Below are 19,547 nucleotides of genomic sequence, written 5' to 3'. Positions count from 1 at the left end.
TAACCTGTACACCCACAAAGTCTATTCTATATCTAGTTAGTTCCTTTGCTGCTAATGTTACTCGTCCTGTTCCATATAGACTCGTGACATCCCAAATATCAAATCTCATAACCTTATTTTTTAGTTCTACGAATTACAAATCATGAGATTTAAAACATCATCTAATTTCTCTTATATCAATACAGACATTTTCCATTTTTTACTGTGAAACAGTCTTATGTTGGAGGTACAAGAGAGAAAAAAATTGTAATATTTTTACATGATGGGTTTGCTCTGCGGTAGCTGAATGGTCAGACCTTCAGACTGTTACACAGGCGGCCCAGGTTCGATTCCCGGTCAGGTCTGGAATTTTTTCACTGAATTGTGGCGGACAAGGTCGCAGTTGCAGTTTTCCCCAGGGTTCTCCAGTTTTCCCCCAAGATTAGGCACTTACATCATTCCGTCCACACCTGTGGAGTAACAGTTAGTGTGTTTGGCAGCGAAACCAGGTGGTCCGGATTCGATTCCAGGTCGGGGAAAGTTACCTGGTTGAGGTCTTTCCCTCAACCCAATATGAGCAAATGCTGGGTAACTTTCGGTGTTGGACACCAGACTCATTTCACCAGCATTACCACCCTCCTCTCATTCAGACGCTAAATAACCTAAGATGTTGATGAAGCGCTGTAAAATAACCTACTACAAAAAATACATCATTCCGTCACCATTTCTCCATTTCATATCATTCTGTAGCATTCCACGAACGCCGTCTGGTGATGCATGGAGGGTGCTGGCCTAGGGACGAGTGGGGTTGCCTGGTCGAAACGTGGGCACCCACAGAGAACCTTAGTGTGGTTAGCCGGTGTGGGTTGGGGAATGCGTCACCAGAGGGTCAGCGCAATAGATCTAAACAGGTCGTAGTGCTGGGCCATAGTGCCCCCCTCCGTTAAATTCAATTCAATACATGATGGGTTTACTGTGATGTCACTCGAAGTGAAAGATAATTTCGTGACTCGTGGTTTTCCACACAATAGTCATGAAAATACTAAGTATTATGGTTATGTATAGGGGAGAGTCGGGTAGTATCGGACAGTGTGTTTCTTTCATCTACCTTCATATGGTAGTACCTGAATGACATGGTTACGTTTCTCTATGCGACATCACAGAAACGTAACCATGTCAATCAGGTACTATCATCGTGTGGTAGATGAAAGAAACTCACTGTCCGATATCCGATACTACCCGACTCTCCCCTATACGTACATGAATGTCAAATAAACTGCAGTAGAGTATTAAAGTACACCATTTGACACAGAAAATGGTCGCTCTCCTGTAGCGTGAATTGTGTCATTCAGGTTGACGTGTGATTCACACAGGGAAATATTAAGCATCAAGGTCCAAGTATGAAGTCAAATTGTAACAGCAATGTTTCTGTATGTCACGAAACGACATATTCCCTACAAAGCCTTTATGGCTTAGCGATAGAGCTCTTTCTTCTATTACCAAAGACCAGACTTTGAATCTCTCTATATAAAACACACGCATGGAAACACAGTGTACACAATGATTCCCAAGCTATTCTGAGGTGAGACTTAGTCTCTGAACAATGACCAATATCCGTGTCAAAGAGTGTACATTTCCAGGATGGTAATCTCTGTCGCTGTTACAGTAGAGAGAACAAAACACTTGCACATGTCCTGGGGTAACTAGCAACTGCGAAAATTTGTAATGAACAATTCAGGTATATATCTGATGGAACCAAACTAGTATAAACCCAAGGAATTACAAATACTGTACAAAAATATGCTTTTAATATAATATTCAGGGTTCACAGTACAAAAAGATAATGAAGAAAAAGTACAACATATGACAGCACAATACAAATTGTTCATTTAAATATACATAAGTAGATGAAAACTTAAATTATAATTTTCTGAATAATTAAAGAATAAGGTGTGTGGATAAGCTTCAGGGCTTCTACCGCGTTGTCTTGGTGTTATTGGCTGACGTTTCGACTGCTGTGTTGTGGCCATCTTCAGAGCAATTGTTGGATAAGGAAATAGTCTGCCAGCTCTTATATATATATAGTAGTCTCGATGGGGGGGAGTACTTGCTATGATAGGTCGTAGGTTCTCCTTCTGGCATCTGATTGGTCCTACGTGGTCCAATCCGGTTGAGGTCTGTATGAAGGGGAGTATTCATATTAAATACTGGCCCTCATAAGGTCCGAAGTATTTAATATGAATACTCTCCTTCATACAGACCTCAACCAGATTGGACAACGTAGGACCAATCAGATGCCAGAAGGAGAACCTACGACCTATCATAGCAAGTACTCCCCCCCATCGAGACTACTATATATATAAGAGCTGGCAGACTATTTCCTTATCCAACAACTGCTCTGAAGATGGCCACAACACAGCAGTCGAAATGTCAGCCAATAACACCAAGACAATGCAGTAGAAGCCCTGAAGCTTATCCACACACCATGTTCACCAGCCGCGGAAGCCTACGCAAACAATTAAAGAATAACTTTGACACATTGTAAGCGCCCAGTATGGCAAAAGGAGTAAGTGTAGTTGCCATACAAAGACTTCACACAGAATACTGCCAAACTGCTTGTCTAGGTTATGTATGCTCTTATATGCTTTTCTGTGGAAACAGAAATAATGTAATTCTTCAGGTAAAGAAATGAAAAGTTTAATGCTGAGAGTTGAATCAATCAGAGGAATGACTCTTGTGAGAGTGGAGTAAGACAAATTCAACTCTGCAAAAACAAAAGATCAATAGTAAGTCGCCTACTAAGATTATAAGTTAAAAACCAAATTTCTGAATTAAGAATAGTTGCATATTTAATTACTAAATCAGAAGTCTACAATCCAAATCCTTAAATAACAACTTACTAGCCAAAACATATTTTTAGAATCAGAAAATATAAGATACTTGTAAAAATAGCAGGCTACAGTGAAGTTATGATACTTGTAGAAACTCTTGAAACATTTTTTGTTTCTGATTTTTGCTGTACCTAGCCGAATCAAACTGAAGTAGATTATAGAGAAAGTCGCTAGGTACCTCTAGTCATAGTTCTGATTTAATTTATTACGAAGTGTGGGTTCTGTGAACAAAACAATTTTTGTGGTACCAAAAGTAAATATTTCGTTCACTGTTATATGTTTTCTAACACGAAACCAAATTGTATTTGTAACTATTAGTCAAGTATAGTGTGTTCTCTATCATCTGGTGAGTAAATACATATGTTAATTTCCAAGATTTATTCTCATCTCTAGTTTAGGCAGCCATATTTGTTTAAACGTGCACCCTCTTGCACCTTGGAACACAAAACATTTTGTACCACGCAACATGTTCCAAAGTACATGATACTGTCGGTTTTTGTTTTTCTTTTGCTTCAAGACCATGCCATGAAGTAAGTCTGGAGTTAAGAGGACCCCAATTGATCCGGATGCCTTGAAGAAAGCTCAATCATAGATTTTATAATTATTGAGAGTTTTTACAACTATATTTCCACCTATATTCCCTGTGTTTCAATGTTCCAAGATACAAGAGAGTATGATCAAAGATACACATCTTTAAATCTGCGAAACAGGAAAATACCTGTAGGAAGTTGTAAAGGAATCTTCAATAATTATTTCAAGCATTTTTTTCATTTAAAAAATTTCACTTCTCAAAATTAAAAATAAATAAATAAATAAAATGTGAAAAGTGATTCAAGGTACATCAGTCTCCCCTATAGTTCTTTATAAATGTCATGAGACTTAAGAAAAATTGATTCTTGTCTCAGCCTTCTCTCTACAGGCATTCTAATCTTACTGGCTGTGATATCACATACTGTACTAGACTGATAACAGTATCATTTTCAGTGCTTCTATGAAATAATAAGACCTATTCTTTTTTCTGATACCCATGCAAAGAGATTAGCTAAATATTATACAGTTGCAGTTGTTAAAGATTGTCTCATTTTAATAAGTATATAACAAATTATAGAGAAAACTGATATGTATCAAGACATGATAAATTTACAGTGTCAACTGCCAATGGTTTTCACTTTTGAAGAAAGGGAATCGCTGGAGAACGAACCTCTTCCAGGCTAGCAGGAGTTTCTGCTCAACTCAACTGTTTCTGAAAGCATCATAGTGCATGGTCATTATTCGCTAGAGTCATAAACATCTGCATATGCTCAGAATTTCCAAAACAACTGGTTGTTACTTCACAGCAATGAGTGTTGAATATGAAGCAGTTTATTACCTTCAAATCGATCTATGTGATCCAGAAATCTTCCTATTCACTAGCATTAGTACCAGCACAATTTCTTCCTCTTGCTAAAGCTAAAAATAGTCTTAAAAATGTTTGAGTGGCAATAGTAATATTCAATGCAGTATGACAAGCCAACTGAACAAAGGTTTCATTGGTATAAATTTCAGCATGTTTTCAAGGGGCTCTATAAATGTTAGTGTTGTTGAAGAGAAGAGGAATATACAGGGAGAACTGTAAGTAATGTCATTAATTTCAGGGGGTTATTCTTTGAGATATTTCAAAACAAAAATGTTTCATACAATTTTGCTCGTTTTAGCTTCCTTTTCCAGATAAAAATTGTTTTATATGAAACATTTGATAGCGTGTTTTGGGAAAGCCATTGATTTAATTCCCAATATGCTCAGTCAATTTAAGAGAGCAGTGTATTATGATAATAAATGACAGAAATAATTTTAGTTTTGTCCTTTAAATGTCCAGAAATTTGATCCGAACAAATTTAACACTGAACAATTCTTTTGCAGAACGAAAAATTACATTTGTTTGGATCAAATTTCTGCATATTTAAAGGACAAAACTAAAATTCTTTCAATCAGTTATTATCATAAATTAAAATCACCACACAAAGTATAATAAAATAAACGAAAACAGTAACAAACAGTTAAACCCGTAGAAAAAAAAAAAACAAAAAAAAAAAACCAAAGATATTTACATATCTTAAAGATACTGCTCTCTTAAAATGACTGAGTATATTGGGAATTCAATCAATAGTTTTCCCAAAATACGCTATGAAATGTTTGATAAAAAGCAATTTTTATCTCGAAAAGGAAGCAAAAACGAGCAAAATTTTATTAAACTGTTTTGTTTGAAATATCTAAAATAATATGTGTATGTGTATCTAATGTCTACCCACTTCACCTGCGTGATTCGGGTTACACATACTGCGGACAGATGGCAGGACTGTGACCCATTTTCAAGTTACACACCACTTCGATGGGTCACATTATGCATGATGTGTATCTGTCAACAGTTATGTCATGTTTATATTAGGACGAGTGTATGTGTAAGTGTTCCTAAGTGTAGTGTAGGGAATGGGTGAGGATGATTATGGTGAGGAAGGGAGAAGGGAAAACCCAGTGCTGATACATAGCCTATCCTGTCAAATAGCACCAAGGGGACTGCCAGGCTTAACATCCCCATTTGACAGACTAATCACTATCAACAGTGACATACATAGGCCTTCTCTTCATATGCACTGCGGAGAGATTTGAGATTTAACCCAGGCATATTGGTGCACAATTCAGTGATTAGATGTTGTGCACCACCATCTCTCCTAGTTCTGAGGTAGAAATTTTACATGAAATAGGTATCTGAAATAATAACTCCCTGAAATTAATGACATGACTTATGATTCATCCTGTATACTCATTCACTTACTCGTAACAAATATGGTCTCATTATTTCATGGATGCACTAATATTTAGAGCAGGATAATAAATCCTGCTCATCAAATATCTCTGATAACTTTCATGTAATGTGTGGTTTCCATTTGTCTGTAACCCTGGTTGCAATAAATATTGTAAAATTCAGTCTTTACATTATTCAGCGGTACTTTCAGCTTCTTCTACAAGTTTCTCAGATTCATTTCCATCCAAACTCTTGCTGACATCTAACATGCTACTGTCACTGTCCCTGAGGTTTGTAGCAGTTGCATCCATTGCTTCCTCATCCTCTTCCTCCTCTTCTACTTCCATCTCAAATAACCTCACCTTGCGACGACTTTCAGACAAAACCACTGCAACTTTACGAGTTCCACTGACAGCAAACTTGGAAGCTACCATATTCTCCACTGGTCGCAGTGCCCCTGCTTCTAGAAGGGCACTGGCTTCTACTCTAGGAGCACAGCTAAGAATCTGCTGTCCAGGTACGGAAACGGGCATTGTGGCTTCCAGAGCAACTCTCATAGGAAACTGTACAAAAACTGCAACCCTGCTTTCTCCGTTCTGTTCCAGAAGAACTGACAGTACATCCTGTAAATAAAACTGAACATCCAGAACTTTCATAGGAGAAGACCAAGATGCCCCATCCCCTCGTCCGTTATCTTCACCATTTGCTGTCGTAGGGTTGAAATAGAAGTACACACACGTGGCCGATATCTCATCTCCTGATTTTTTCACTTTATCTGTCGGTATTTCTACTAGGTAAAACCCTTCAGCTGGGGAGACAGAATCTAAGAAAGCCAGAAGTAGTTTCTTATCATCCATTACGTTGATGTGAGTTAATCTTGGATCACCGATATCAGGTATATCTGAGCACTTTATAATGTTCGACACTTTAAACAACTTCCCAATAGAAGCTTCAGGCTCGCTAAACACATTGTCAATAGCTTTTTTCAGGTGGTTATGCTGTTGAACCAAAGACATGTTCTTGAAGTGGGGAATTATCGATGGGTGGTTTGCTAAAGAGCTGTTCTCCTCTACTAACTTAGCCCATGGGTTGTTACTTGTGTCTGGAGGAATAACCAAGTCTTGATCAACTAGGTACTGCCCAAGTCTTTCTAAATTGAACCTTGGTTTTCTAGAACTCCCGCTAGCTACTTCTTCATCTTGTTTTGTACTACATCCGTCAAAATTATACAAGAACTCAGCTATGAAAGCCAAGTCCTGCTGTGTGATTTTGGTAATTTCTGTAGGAACCCTCTCATCTGTTAGACGTAAAATCACAACATAGAGCCATCTGAAAAACACTTTATAATTCTTCATAGAATTGTCTATGACTTGCTGTACTTCAGTTGCTTTCACAAGAAATGAACCAGCAGCTGTAAGCGATTTAGCTACTGTTTCTTCCTGTAAACCCAACATCTGGTACCGGTCAGTACGTCGAGCCATGCCTCGAAGCTCAGCCAGATGGTATGCCAAGCTCTGTCCCACAGAATGAAGATGCTTCAAAACAAGCTTTTGGATGTTGGAATAACTCAACTCTATGGAATGACCGAGTTTTTTGAGACCCTTTTCTGTAAGATCCTGAAGCAGGAACATCTCTAACTCATCAGAAGGTATTCCGAACATAAGAAGATCCAAGAAATCAGCAGAAACAGAGCCTTCAGGTACTGTTGCAGCATAGGAAGCAAGTTTAGAATCCATTTCTAATAAAATATTTTCCCAAGCTTCTGTAATGGAGTGCATAGTGTGGGCCAAGTAACCCAGAAGACTGACAATATGGCCGTGTTTCAGAGCAAGGGCGTGAAGTTCAGGTGCACGAATTGAGAGAACAGGGGTGTCCAACAATACAATAGACAGTTCTCTCTTTCCTTCCTTGACTTCATCCCCTTCTTTCCAGCAAGACAACACAACGAAAAGTACATTCAAGTCTTCAGATACATCAGCATCTAGAATACTACACAACTTACCACCGGCGTGATCATTCATGTTAACAACTCCACATGGAAATAAACCAAATATACTGAGATGTAGTTTTCCAGTGCTTACTCCAACGAGCAGAATATTTAAATGAGTTTGATCCTTTATCTTTTTGGCATCTTCCAGATTCTCCTCGATGCATTTGTTGACAGATCCAAAGCTACGAGACAGTGATGGCAGTTTTGGTAAGAAGTTGCTTGTTGTATCTTGGATTGGGTACTTGCTTGTGCTATCTTTCTGCTTGTGAAGGAAACCAGACTTAGTATCGGTCTGATCTTTCTCTTGCACCCAGTTAATACATGTGATCTCACCATCAACATGGGTAGTGTGCAAGGTCTCTTTATTCTCTACATCAATCAATAAAATATCACCTGAAACAAAAACAAAAAACAATCATAAACAAAGCAGCAAAGCTGGCAATGTTGGATAGAGATACATGGCTAGCTTAATCAACGTCTGTTAAAATTCAACAATCTTTGAAGTCAACTATTTAACAATTAATTTAACGAAACGAGCATTATATTAACCCAGATTTTCCCACCGTCCTTTTTTTAAGAACAGTTGCAGTGCCTTCGGATATTATGTCATTATTGGTGTTAGGGACATTTTATAAGTTGTGCGATAATGTTGGTAGTATTTGTTAGCTTTAGAAAATATACATTCCTTGTTTCAGTTTATTTCAACATCATTTAACCGATTTTTGAGAATAACTAATGTGCTACTGTATTTTTATTACAAAAAAATTTTTGGGCTTATCTGGGTTAACCTCTGTTAACTTAACATCACACTTGTATGTTAAAAGATTTAACAAATTTTAATTTTTTTAAGATGATGGCAAGACAACATATCAGTAGAACTCTGGTTTTAGGCGACCTTCATTTAACGTTTTTCCGTATTCAACATTAAATTTTCTCGGTCCCAATAATTACATATGATTAATGGATTGTTATATTCGATTTAAAGTTATTCTTTTTTATGTGAAACTCGCATTTTACATTAAAAATTGAAATATTTTTTTTTTTAAATCTAGACCAATGCAAAAGTAATTGCATTTTAATTACACATGTAAAATACAAATTTATTGAAGAGTCAATGATTTGATAATACTATTGTCTTTGCTGCCACGTGTTAATGGGCATTGTTGGTAGAATTGTCTGAACAATCCTCCAGGCTAGGTCATATGGACTCGCTAACCAATAACTGTGGTCCTCTGAACAGTTTGGGAGCTATGTGAAAGTGATCTAACTGCGTTACTCACTTACAAAATGGCTTTTAAGGAACCTGAAGGTTCATTGCCACCCTCACATAAGCCCGCCATTGGTCCTTATCCTGTGCAAAATTAATCCAGTCTCTATCATCATATCCCACTTTCCTCAAATCCATTTTAATATTATCCTCCCATCTACGTCTCGGCCTGCCTGCATTTCTGGATTCGACCATATGTGCTACAAGCCCTGCCCATCTCAAACGTCTGGATTTAATGTTTCTAATTATGTCAGGTGAAGAATACAATGCATGCAGTTCCGTGTTGTATAACTTTCTTCATTCTCCTGTAACTTCATCCCTCTTAGCCCCAAATATTTTCCTAAGAACCTTATTCTCAAACACCCTTAATTTCTGTTCCTCTCTCAAAGTGAGAGTCCAAGTTTCACAACCATACAGAACAACCGGTAATATAGGCCTAACTGTTTTATAACCTACATTAAAATGACTTTACTTTCTGCTACTCTGCCCTACACTGGACAGTAAGAGAGTCAATGGCTCTATTGTCAAGAACTCAGCATTAGTTAACAACAATTTCAATTTAACTTTGAAAGATACAGTACAGTACCCTTATCAAGTACTCAAAATTTATTTAATGTTAAAATACTACATTGTAAAATTATAATACAGTACTTTAATTTTGAAATCTTGTCTCTTTAAAGGCGTAAAATTAAGAAAACTGCTCTTCAATGACTGGTCAGTGCCTAGGGAGAAGGATGATCCTAAAAGGAGGTAAAAAATATATTTGTATGGGTTTTTATATTGATTTTGAAATGTGATCCAGGTAACACAGGGGTTTTCTCCGGGAACTTCGGTTTCCCTGTGGCATCCCAACAAATCTCCATCATCTCATTTCATTGTAGGAGTAGCATAGACCAGTCTCCTATGGCGCACCCTGGGCAACGACTCTGTCGGTAAATTGGTCTACACAACTGACTTCATATGGGTGAGTGACGAACAGTCAAATACTTGCCACTAGTAAAAAAAATATATATATTTGTTCTAAGAAAAATTGGTTTCTAAGAGAGCTGATCTCTTAATACGAGTGGTCTTTCAGAGAGGTTTCGCTGTAATTCATAACAAATGTGCTGCAATGATACTTACTGTTGCTATAAGCAATAGCAATGACTTTCCCATCAGGTCTCCAGGCCATCCCCTTCACATCAATGCCTTCTGAAGGTGGTGGCAAGGACCATACCTTCTGCCAAGTCAGGCGATGAAGAGCTACTTCCCCTGTGAACAAAATGTAATGCATTATTCTGTGTGGTGCCAAACCTCAATACTCAGACACTAACGCCAACTTCTGGGATTATTTTGGTTACATGCTTTGTGAAGCTTTCGCCATATGCGTCCCATATAATTGGGTGTCCTGTAAAAGATCCCACTAGAGCACTTTATTATACAAGCAGAACAATCCGCCATGTTGAATCCCACAGTCAAGGCAACATGATAGTTTAAATATCAGATTATGGGTAAGGACAAGATTATGTATGCAAGGAGTTAGCAAAACATACATTTTTCGTTGTATTTACATATTAATTACATGTTAATATTGAACACAGGAAATAATAATGTATGCATGTAGTGAAATGTTACTAATATTGAAAGTGTCGACTAAGTTAGCGTACAATCAGAAAAATTGAAATGATAGGAGGAGAGGAAGTATTTCAATGTAAGTTTACAAATGACGGTTGAATTGACTTACAAAAATAGTGCCTAACGGAAAATTTATCGGGGTAAAAGTGAGCAAATAAACATGTGATTCAGTGACTAATGGAGAAATACGGGATAAGAGTGATGATAGAAGTGAGAAGAAGTAGAAATGATTGTAAATTAGAGATGAAAGTGAATGATTATGATTAAGTGATGTTAGTAAAAGTTAGTTTAAAATTAGGGAAAGTTTAGACAATAGGAAGTACTCCAATATAAGTAAACAATAAAAGTGGTGACGTGTTCATTAGATAGAAGGGAAAATTTTAAGGTGAGGTTAAAGAGCAAATTCAGGGTATATATCTGTGGTGTTCGAGTAAAGAGATATAAGTCAATTTTTTGTGCAGATGGAATTTTGTTCCCCAGATGAACATACAAGTTAAATTATACAAGTGGGTGTGCAAAAATCAAAGAATACTAACAGTTGATGTGTTTTATTTGTGTAGAAAATTATTTGTAACAAGGGTTCCAAGTTTAATTTTCATTTATCTCCGAACTCATTTTTATGACTTATCTCCCTTTACCCAAACACCACAGATATTATCGTAATAGGGGTAGCAAAGGTAAAATAAGATGACTGCACACGTCGATGGAAGTTTGTATATGTTATTGTAATTAGAAGGTGATGGGGAGCATGAATACAGAAATGTGGTGGCGACCCATTACTAAATAAGAGTTGTATAAATAAATACTATATCATATCATATATATGTATGTATGTATGTATGTATGTATCTAATGCTTAACCACTTCACTTTACGTGATCCGAGTTTCGCAATATTGCAGATAGATGACAGGACTGTGACCCATTTTCTAGTTGCACACCACTTTGGTGGGCCATGCTGTACATGATGTGTATCTGTGGAGAGTTATGTCGTGTACTAGGGTGAGTGTATGTATAAGTGTAGTAATGAGTGACGATGATGAAAATGAGGAAGGGAGAAGGGGAAACCCGATGTCAGCATGTAGCCTTGTATTTGTCTATCAGATCTAGAACTATATAGGTCATTCGTTATCTCGTGAAACCAAATAGGCCTACATGTGTGTGCATTAGCTTAGAGTAAGAACCGAATGATGAAGATAAATGAGCTAGGTAGCTACAAGTGGAAGCACAGCTAGGGAAGAAAGCTTTCCAGTCCACTTTCTTCTTCCCCTCATGCGCAAATAGGTTTCATGAGATATCAAATGGCCTGCAACAAGGTAAAGAGTTATGTTATGATACATGCTCATTAAAGTTACGTCAGTTACCTTGCTATAAATTTCACTGTAAAAACGAAGAAGGCCTACTGGGTTTCTGCAATTGTACATCTATGCGCCATCAAACAATGCCAAAGCTAAGATAGTATTTGAATAAAAGAATTATTAAAATGGGATTTAATTCAGAGCCATGGTATATAAATCACATTCTCTTTCCAACAGACATGTGTTCTGCTACTGATTTTATTATTATAAAACAAAGTTCAAAGGTAATCTTTTATTTCCCCTATATTTACTATATTAATATGCATTTATTTATATAGCCTACTGTTCCATTAATTACTGAAGGCGTGAGATCCTGTGACAGTACACAGAAGTCTAAGGCCAACCAGTTCACGACTACCCTCAAGTTAACACACTTCAGCAGAGGTGAACGATCACCCCACCAGAAGGGGGAAATGTCTGGTTAACACGATGATTCCCACAGTCGTTATAGCTAGCTTTAGAAATTGGATTTCGCTACCCACTGTAGCTGCCTATATCGGTACATAAAGTACTCTAAGCCTCATCAGAAATTTCTACAATCCTTTATTGGCTCTTCCCTCAGAGACTAAGTGAAAATATGCAGAAATAAGAACACAGTTAAAAAACCTTTAATTTTATTGCTATGAACGTACACCTACAATGGAAGAACATGGTTAAAAAAACAATTTACAGGCCTACACTGTACACCAAAAGAGGTTACTGAAATGTGGACTGACAACTAAATCTGTAACTAAATTATTTCGTCGGACGTCGAACAGATAAAATGGCCTAAACGCTGATGAACAAAATCGTTTCGTGGTTAATTAGGTATCTGTCAGAGAAACTAGCGCACAGGTACTTCTGGTGATTTTGGAGGTGAAAATCATATATAATGAAGAAATTTAAATTATGGCTTATTTAACGACGCTCGCAACTGCCGAGGTTATATCAGCATCGCCGGTGTGCCAGACTTTTGTCCCATAGGAGTTCTTTTACATGCCAGTAAATTTACTGACATCAGCCTGTCGCATTTAAGCACACTTAAATGCCATCGACCTGGGCCGGGATCGAACCCGCAATCTCGACCATAGAAGGCCAGCGCTACAATGACTATGCTACCCAGGCCGATTATATAATGAAGATATTTTACGTGAGAACAAATAACATATTTGGCTTCACTGAGAAACAAGAGAAGTCTGGAAGGCTGTAAGCTTAGTTGTAAACACTCTCGATACGCCCAGAAACTTATGGAAACAATGAAATAGGCTAAGTTACCAAACACAAATTTATCTGTACCATCAGCTACAGAATGCTACGGTAATATAGGTACTTGAGTCGTTGCACATTCCCAAGAAGATCCGTAATGTAGTGGATTACAAACGGGGATACGGTAATTAGCAAGGGACCGAATACATTTCAGAACACGGATATTTTCCTTTTCCTCTTACTCCAAAATTCCAACCTTGTGCACATAAAATAAATTATTGGCACTGAAAAGAGCCTTTACGTAAGCATGATTATGCGCATTCGATAAACACAGGCAAATCTGCTCTTTTATTATTTTAAGATAATTGTTGTCAGTGGGGTATCCGTATACTGAAGTTTTCCCAAAAAATACATAGACCTAGGCTAAAAATCATGCACTACTGCAGTAAAGTTATAATCAAGTCATATAGGTACCTCTAACATTGGAGAGTGCCAGTAAGTCCATCTTATTGGACCACACCATGAGCTCCACTTTGGTTGCCACATGTCGTTCTTCTAATTGCCGCATTGCATTTGAAGATGTCATCTCTTTCAGTTTCTAGAAGTCGAGTCCCTCTTACAACAGAACAAAATTAACAAGATTATAATTTAAATTTCTCGTTTACATTTCTTCAATATAATTTTGGCTTCCGTGATTCTTCTGTTCGTGGTTAATGTCATACTAAAACACAATATACTTGCAATATAAGTATATAAATCAATTAAATTCTATGAAAGATGTAAATATTTGGATATATCGCACATTAAATGCAAAATACTAGTACTGTCTATTCCACAATCAACACAACACACCATAGCTCTAGCCGGTAAACAAAACAAATGAACAACAGTCGATAACAATTGCTACCAACGTCTGTCTGATATGCGCTACCAACATATCGCACGCCAGAAAGTCTCAAGTCGCATCGAGCTCACTGGTCACAAGACAGAGTCCGTGGATATCCACGGACTCTGTCACAAGAGTCCAGCTCCTGCCCTCTCTTATCGATATAAGAAACCATTGAACCGGTTACGATTCAGTAATAAAATTATTGTATTTCAATTAACTCTGTTAATATTCCACTTTATCTGCTTGAAAGTCTGTAAATAATATAAAATAATATATCTTCTTTTCCATTGTCCTGCAAATATTTTTGTGCGAGATCGTGCGTATTTGCTTGGCTTCCGCACAAAGTCTAAAATTCCACATTCAGTATTCCCAACCTTACACACACAACAATTTCCCTCTTCTTACCGCTTAAGTGACATATTGATTTTACTGCTTTAGGCTTTTAACATATTATTTTTAGAGACGTTCAATATATAAATAATTATAAATTGGAAACTTACCACTGCAATTTCACCTAAATTCCACTGTTAATTATTGTTTTTAAATATTTGCAAAAATTAAGTAAACTCTACAACTCCACTAAAGTTACTGCATTTGTGATGCAAGTAACATTAAGGAAGCCGTGAAAAAATCAACAAGATTCCAGATGTCGATGTTATTACTGCAATATGTTATATAAATAATATTGTTAAGATATTAAAATGAAAAATAAATCATTACATAATCTTACCGTTTGTTTTAAGTTCGCATTTATAGACTGGGGGGGAAAAAAAAAGACAGACGTATATCACGGCCTGCTGGAGTATAGTAAACACAGAAAACATTTTAAAGCAACAATGTTGAAGATAGATATTTTTGTTTTGCTAATTTGCCGTCATTGAACAGAAACCAAGATGGAGATTTCATTGCAACTAATTAGAAATTCCTTTTTCAGGTATGTAATAAACGATCTTCGCACAAAATAATGTACGATACACGAGCGGTATGTTTTCTTTCAATTCTCGGAAATTAAAAAAGCTCAACTACGTTTCGCTTTTTCAAACTTTTCCTCGAACATGAAAACTTCAACATACCGCTTTGTAATGCATATTACTATTCTATTACCGGTAGTACTAACTCTGCCCTTACCACCTTTTCCAACTCATATATTCTTTACTAGAATTTAAAAATTGAATTGCATTTTGCGTGAATAATAATTAGGGCCTATATTGTACTGGTACCGGTACGTATCTAGTGTAAAAATTTCAGCATATTCTATACCAGTTCCTACTGATCTACAGTACTGAAATAAATAAATAAATAAATAATGGATAAACAAATAGATGAACAGATGGATGAATAATAAATAATCACATTCAGAAATAGGTACCTCAAGGCTCTATACTAGTAGATCCAGTGGCGCACAGTAATATTCAAAACACTTCTTTTTAAAGGGACTGTACCAGTATAATGGAATAATAAACATATAGTACCGAGAACATAAAAATTTCAAAATACTGGTATGTTTGTTTGTTTGTTTTTTTTTTTTCAAATCTGTTACAACCATAATTAATCAATGAAATCCTGCACGTTATCAGAATTGATATTATTCAAAAGTTTTCTGAAAATTCCAAATTGAAACTTTTGAGTGTGCTTGATCATACACAATTTACCACCTTTGGAAATTCGCTCCCTGAAGAAATACTGTTAAACCTAGAAGAAAACTATGAAGCTTATTTTGATTTACTGTATTATCAACAGTGTAGTCTGTCTCGTTCTATGCACTTTCGTCTTTTATGTAATCACGGCCAAGCTTCGGCCCGGTAAATATCCTTATAACTTATGCTATGAGGAAATTATAAACAAAATTTGAAAATTCAACTCAAACATTCATCAATAAGATCTATTTCCAGGAACGCAACTCTCATATATAACGAAAGCAGACTACTGAATTTTAATCATTTAAAAAATCGCATCCCTATGACAAAATGTCACGCGACTGGTGAAGAGGTTACGAAAGCCTGCTGAAGCCATTGAGAGACAGGTATTAGATTAAAATTCTCAAGAAGATGGAAAAGGAGGAAGTCGAAGAGGGACATGGAAGAAATCGGTAAATGAAGAGCTGGAGAGTTCTGTGAGAACATGGAGGGAAATTAAGCCAATTATATCATACGGAGGTCTCTCATTGACGACCAATGCTCCTCTAAGGAGTAAAGTAACTATACTACTACTACTACTACTACTACTACTACTACTACTAATAATAATAATAATAATAATAACAACAATAATAATTACGTTGATGCTGAAACAAAGCTAAAAATATTCTCTCCCTCAATTTTAAGCATATCCTTCATTTGTGTTTATCTTCCTAATGCCTCATTGCTCCTTGTACTGGTTTCTCTTGTTGACTCCACACAAAATATTGTAAGGAGAATATTTCTGTAAAAAAAACTTCACACGACATCAAATTAACACTTGAGAAAACAAAAGTTGAATTCATTGAATTGAATTATTGCCATGAATAACAAACTCGTTAGAATGTAGGTAGGTAGATGGGCAGACAGACAGAAAGGAAGGAAAGAAAAATAACTGGATTTATCCTGTTTTAGCCAAAGAAGGATGCTTGCACTCAGTGAAATTAAACATGTCGCTTTCTTTGTGTATGTACTGAAAACAAATTTAAAATAATATGTAAACATGTACAGCCAGTATTGCTACCAGCTTACAATGAACATTCTGATTGACGTATAGTGAAAATTTTTCTCGTTCAGTGTTCTGCATTAGATACATCAGTACCAGGAAGCCGGTAGAGTGAAGAAAGGGAAGATCTCTGGTCAACTATCTATATATCGAGGTAATTTCGAATTATTCTACAAGCATTTCTTAGGAGGTCCAGAAAGTCTGTGCCTTGAGTGATAAACTTTCTCGTTCTTAAAAGCACGACGTACTGCACAAAACATCTGAAGTTCAGTGCATTGGACAGCTACTTCAACAGGACGATGAGGCACGTTGTAACTTTGCTTGTCTTAAAGATCGCATAATAATAGCTGCGAAAGAAATTGCTTCTAAAATCTGTAATAAGGTTCGAGCATATTCAAAAATCGTTTGGATACGAAGGGAGCAAATGTTGAAATTATTAGTTTGATGCATAAGTTCGTATCGTTTTTGTTCGTCATCACGATACTACGTTGTTAGGAGATTGTTTATCGCTTGTCATTTATCATTTGTTATTTGGAGTGTTGTGCTTGTAACTATGCCTTGAATTTTGAGAAATATAGTTTGTGCTATTTGTGAACTAAAGAAAATAGAATGTCGAGAAAAAAAGAACGCTTCCAACAAATTCTTTTGTTTGAGTTTAACAGAGGAATAAAGGCTGCTCGAAACATTTGTGCCATGTGCGAAAAGAATGCCATCGGAGAAAGCACTGCAAGAAAATGGTTCTGTCGTTCCAGCACACACCATTCTGTACAAAAATTACTGTCCATCTATAGAAGATGATGTTATGCGTCTGGTGGGACAAAGAAGGCGTCATGTACTCAGAGTTTCTTCCCAGGAAAGTAACTATAACTGCTGACATTTATTGCCAACAATTTAGCTGCCTTACGGCCGCAACTGAAGAAAAACGACTGCAAAACTGCATCAAATGTTGCTGCAACACGATAATGCATGCCCGCTCTCCGTCAACATAACGAAAGCAGCAATCCAGGAACTTGCTTGAGAAGTGATTCAACATTTCCACATTCTCCCGATCTTTAGCCCTCCGTTCTCCATCCAACAATCTTGATGAGAACTTCTTTGATAACGAAGATGCTTTAAAAACTTGGCTTGATGACTTCTTTAACTCTAAACCAGCCGATTTCTTCAGGCGCGAATTCGAAAAACTACCTCAGCATTGGTAGAGATCCATAGCTAATGTAGGAGAATATATTATTGATTCATTTTTGTCTTCAGTTCATCTAAAATAAAAACTTTTGTCACACCGAAAACACGCTACGAACTTTAGCATCAAACCAATAATTGAAGGGTTCAGAGCATAATGGGGCAAGTGCCATTTATTAAAAACGGAGAAAACAAGAGCTAAAATCAAGTGATTGCCATAATTTAACGAAATATATAGCAAGTAAGGTAAAGTATGCACATTAAAACTAAATGATATGTTCATTTTCATTAAATTATGGTATTTACTTAACTTTAAGCCTTACTTTCTCCGTTTTTAATAAATGGCGCTTGGCCCGCCATGGCTCTGAACCCTTCAATTAAAGTGAGGTAAATTTTATGAACTGTTCTTTCATAATATATTGAAATTTATTGTTATATTTACGTCCGCGTCAATAAAAAGAAACTCTGAAATGGGTCGGGTCATTCTGAAACAGTAGGCCTATGTATGAAATTCAATTTTCTTTTTCGGCGCCCAATTGGAAATACTGACCATGAAGATTCTCATTTAGTGACAGATGATTTTATATTTCCCATTGTATATATTACGCCAACTTTATTTTGTTCATAGCATTCGAATAAAAGCAAGAGTTATAAATATATGAAATGCTTTGGATTTCGTGAAACATCTTTATTCTTGATAATTGTTAGGTTAATTAAGAATGGATTAAGGATTAAATAAATACACGTACTACCACTGGCAATATGAGTACATCCTAATGGAGCGAGAAGGACGTGTAAAATGACGCATTGGGAGGAGAAACAATTAAAAGCACTCGATCGTATGTCCTTGTAAGGGAATTTGGGGCTGTGAGGAAAAATTTATGTGAACTTTAAGCCTGTTTGCCATTTCTCTCATTCCGTTTTTCATCGTCCCTTTGAAGAAACTTAACCGAATTCTGAAGGGGAAAAAATCGAAATGGACGTAACCTTATAGCTACCACATGAGGAAGAGGACATTAAATAGGAGAATGGAGCGTGTCGGACTGCATAGCAAATCAATAGGCACAGAGTTCGTCTTACACTTCTGTTTTCATTATATTACGAATGATGTCAAAGTAAACCTTTCATGTCAAAACTTTACAAATTTTTCTCTCCTTATTAACAGTTGACATTTCATTTTGAATTCTTTTGTCTTTTTTCCTTCAGTTTTCATTACTTTTGTCTCATTTTATATTTTGCGCAGTTATTTCGTAATTTTTTCTGTAGTCTACTATTCATCTGACATTTTGTTTAACATAATTTTTATCAGTGCATGTTTGTGAGAAAACTATTGCAACGCATTACATGCTAATGGAATCGCTCTCTAACATCTAATTGCAGTGTTATGCGACAAATACAAAACTGTCATCAGAACTAATGCAGAAAACTTGGCCTACTACAATTTTTTATGTTAAAACATAATTTTATGTATGTGCAAAATATAACTGCCTTGGTTAATAGAATTTGTTTAGTCTAGCATACTAATAATGAGAAAATATAAACTTACTTACTTATTGGCTTTTAAGGAACGCGGAGGTTCATTGCCGCCCTCACATAAGCCCGTCATTGATCCTTATCCTGAGAAAGATTAATCCAGTCTCTACCATCATATCCCACCTCCCTCAAATCCATTTTAATATTATCTTCCCATCTACGTCTCGGCCTCCCCAAAGGTCTTTTTCCCGCCGGCCTCC

General features: G+C 36.5%; 1 protein-coding gene across 1 annotated transcript; it reads right to left on the bottom strand.

Moving 5' to 3' along the window:
• Nucleotides 1–1,767: 1,767 nt before the first annotated feature.
• On the bottom strand, nt 1,768–13,944 carry LOC138704623 (anaphase-promoting complex subunit 4-like). The gene is made up of 3 exons (XM_069832707.1): nt 13,539–13,944; nt 10,032–10,160; nt 1,768–8,035 (listed from the first exon to the last, which is right to left on the bottom strand). Exons 1-3 carry the CDS (start codon nt 13,648–13,650, stop codon nt 5,844–5,846), a joined length of 2,433 nt encoding a protein of 810 aa, XP_069688808.1. The 5' UTR covers nt 13,651–13,944; the 3' UTR covers nt 1,768–5,843.
• Between the last annotated feature and the right edge of the window lie 5,603 nt (nt 13,945–19,547).

This window comes from Periplaneta americana, chromosome 8 (assembly GCF_040183065.1).
Source record: "Periplaneta americana isolate PAMFEO1 chromosome 8, P.americana_PAMFEO1_priV1, whole genome shotgun sequence".
NCBI classification, from domain to species: Eukaryota; Metazoa; Arthropoda; class Insecta; order Blattodea; family Blattidae; genus Periplaneta; species Periplaneta americana.
The sequence above is the reverse complement of the archived record's forward strand: the minus strand, read 5'-3'. Positions and strand labels throughout refer to the sequence as shown.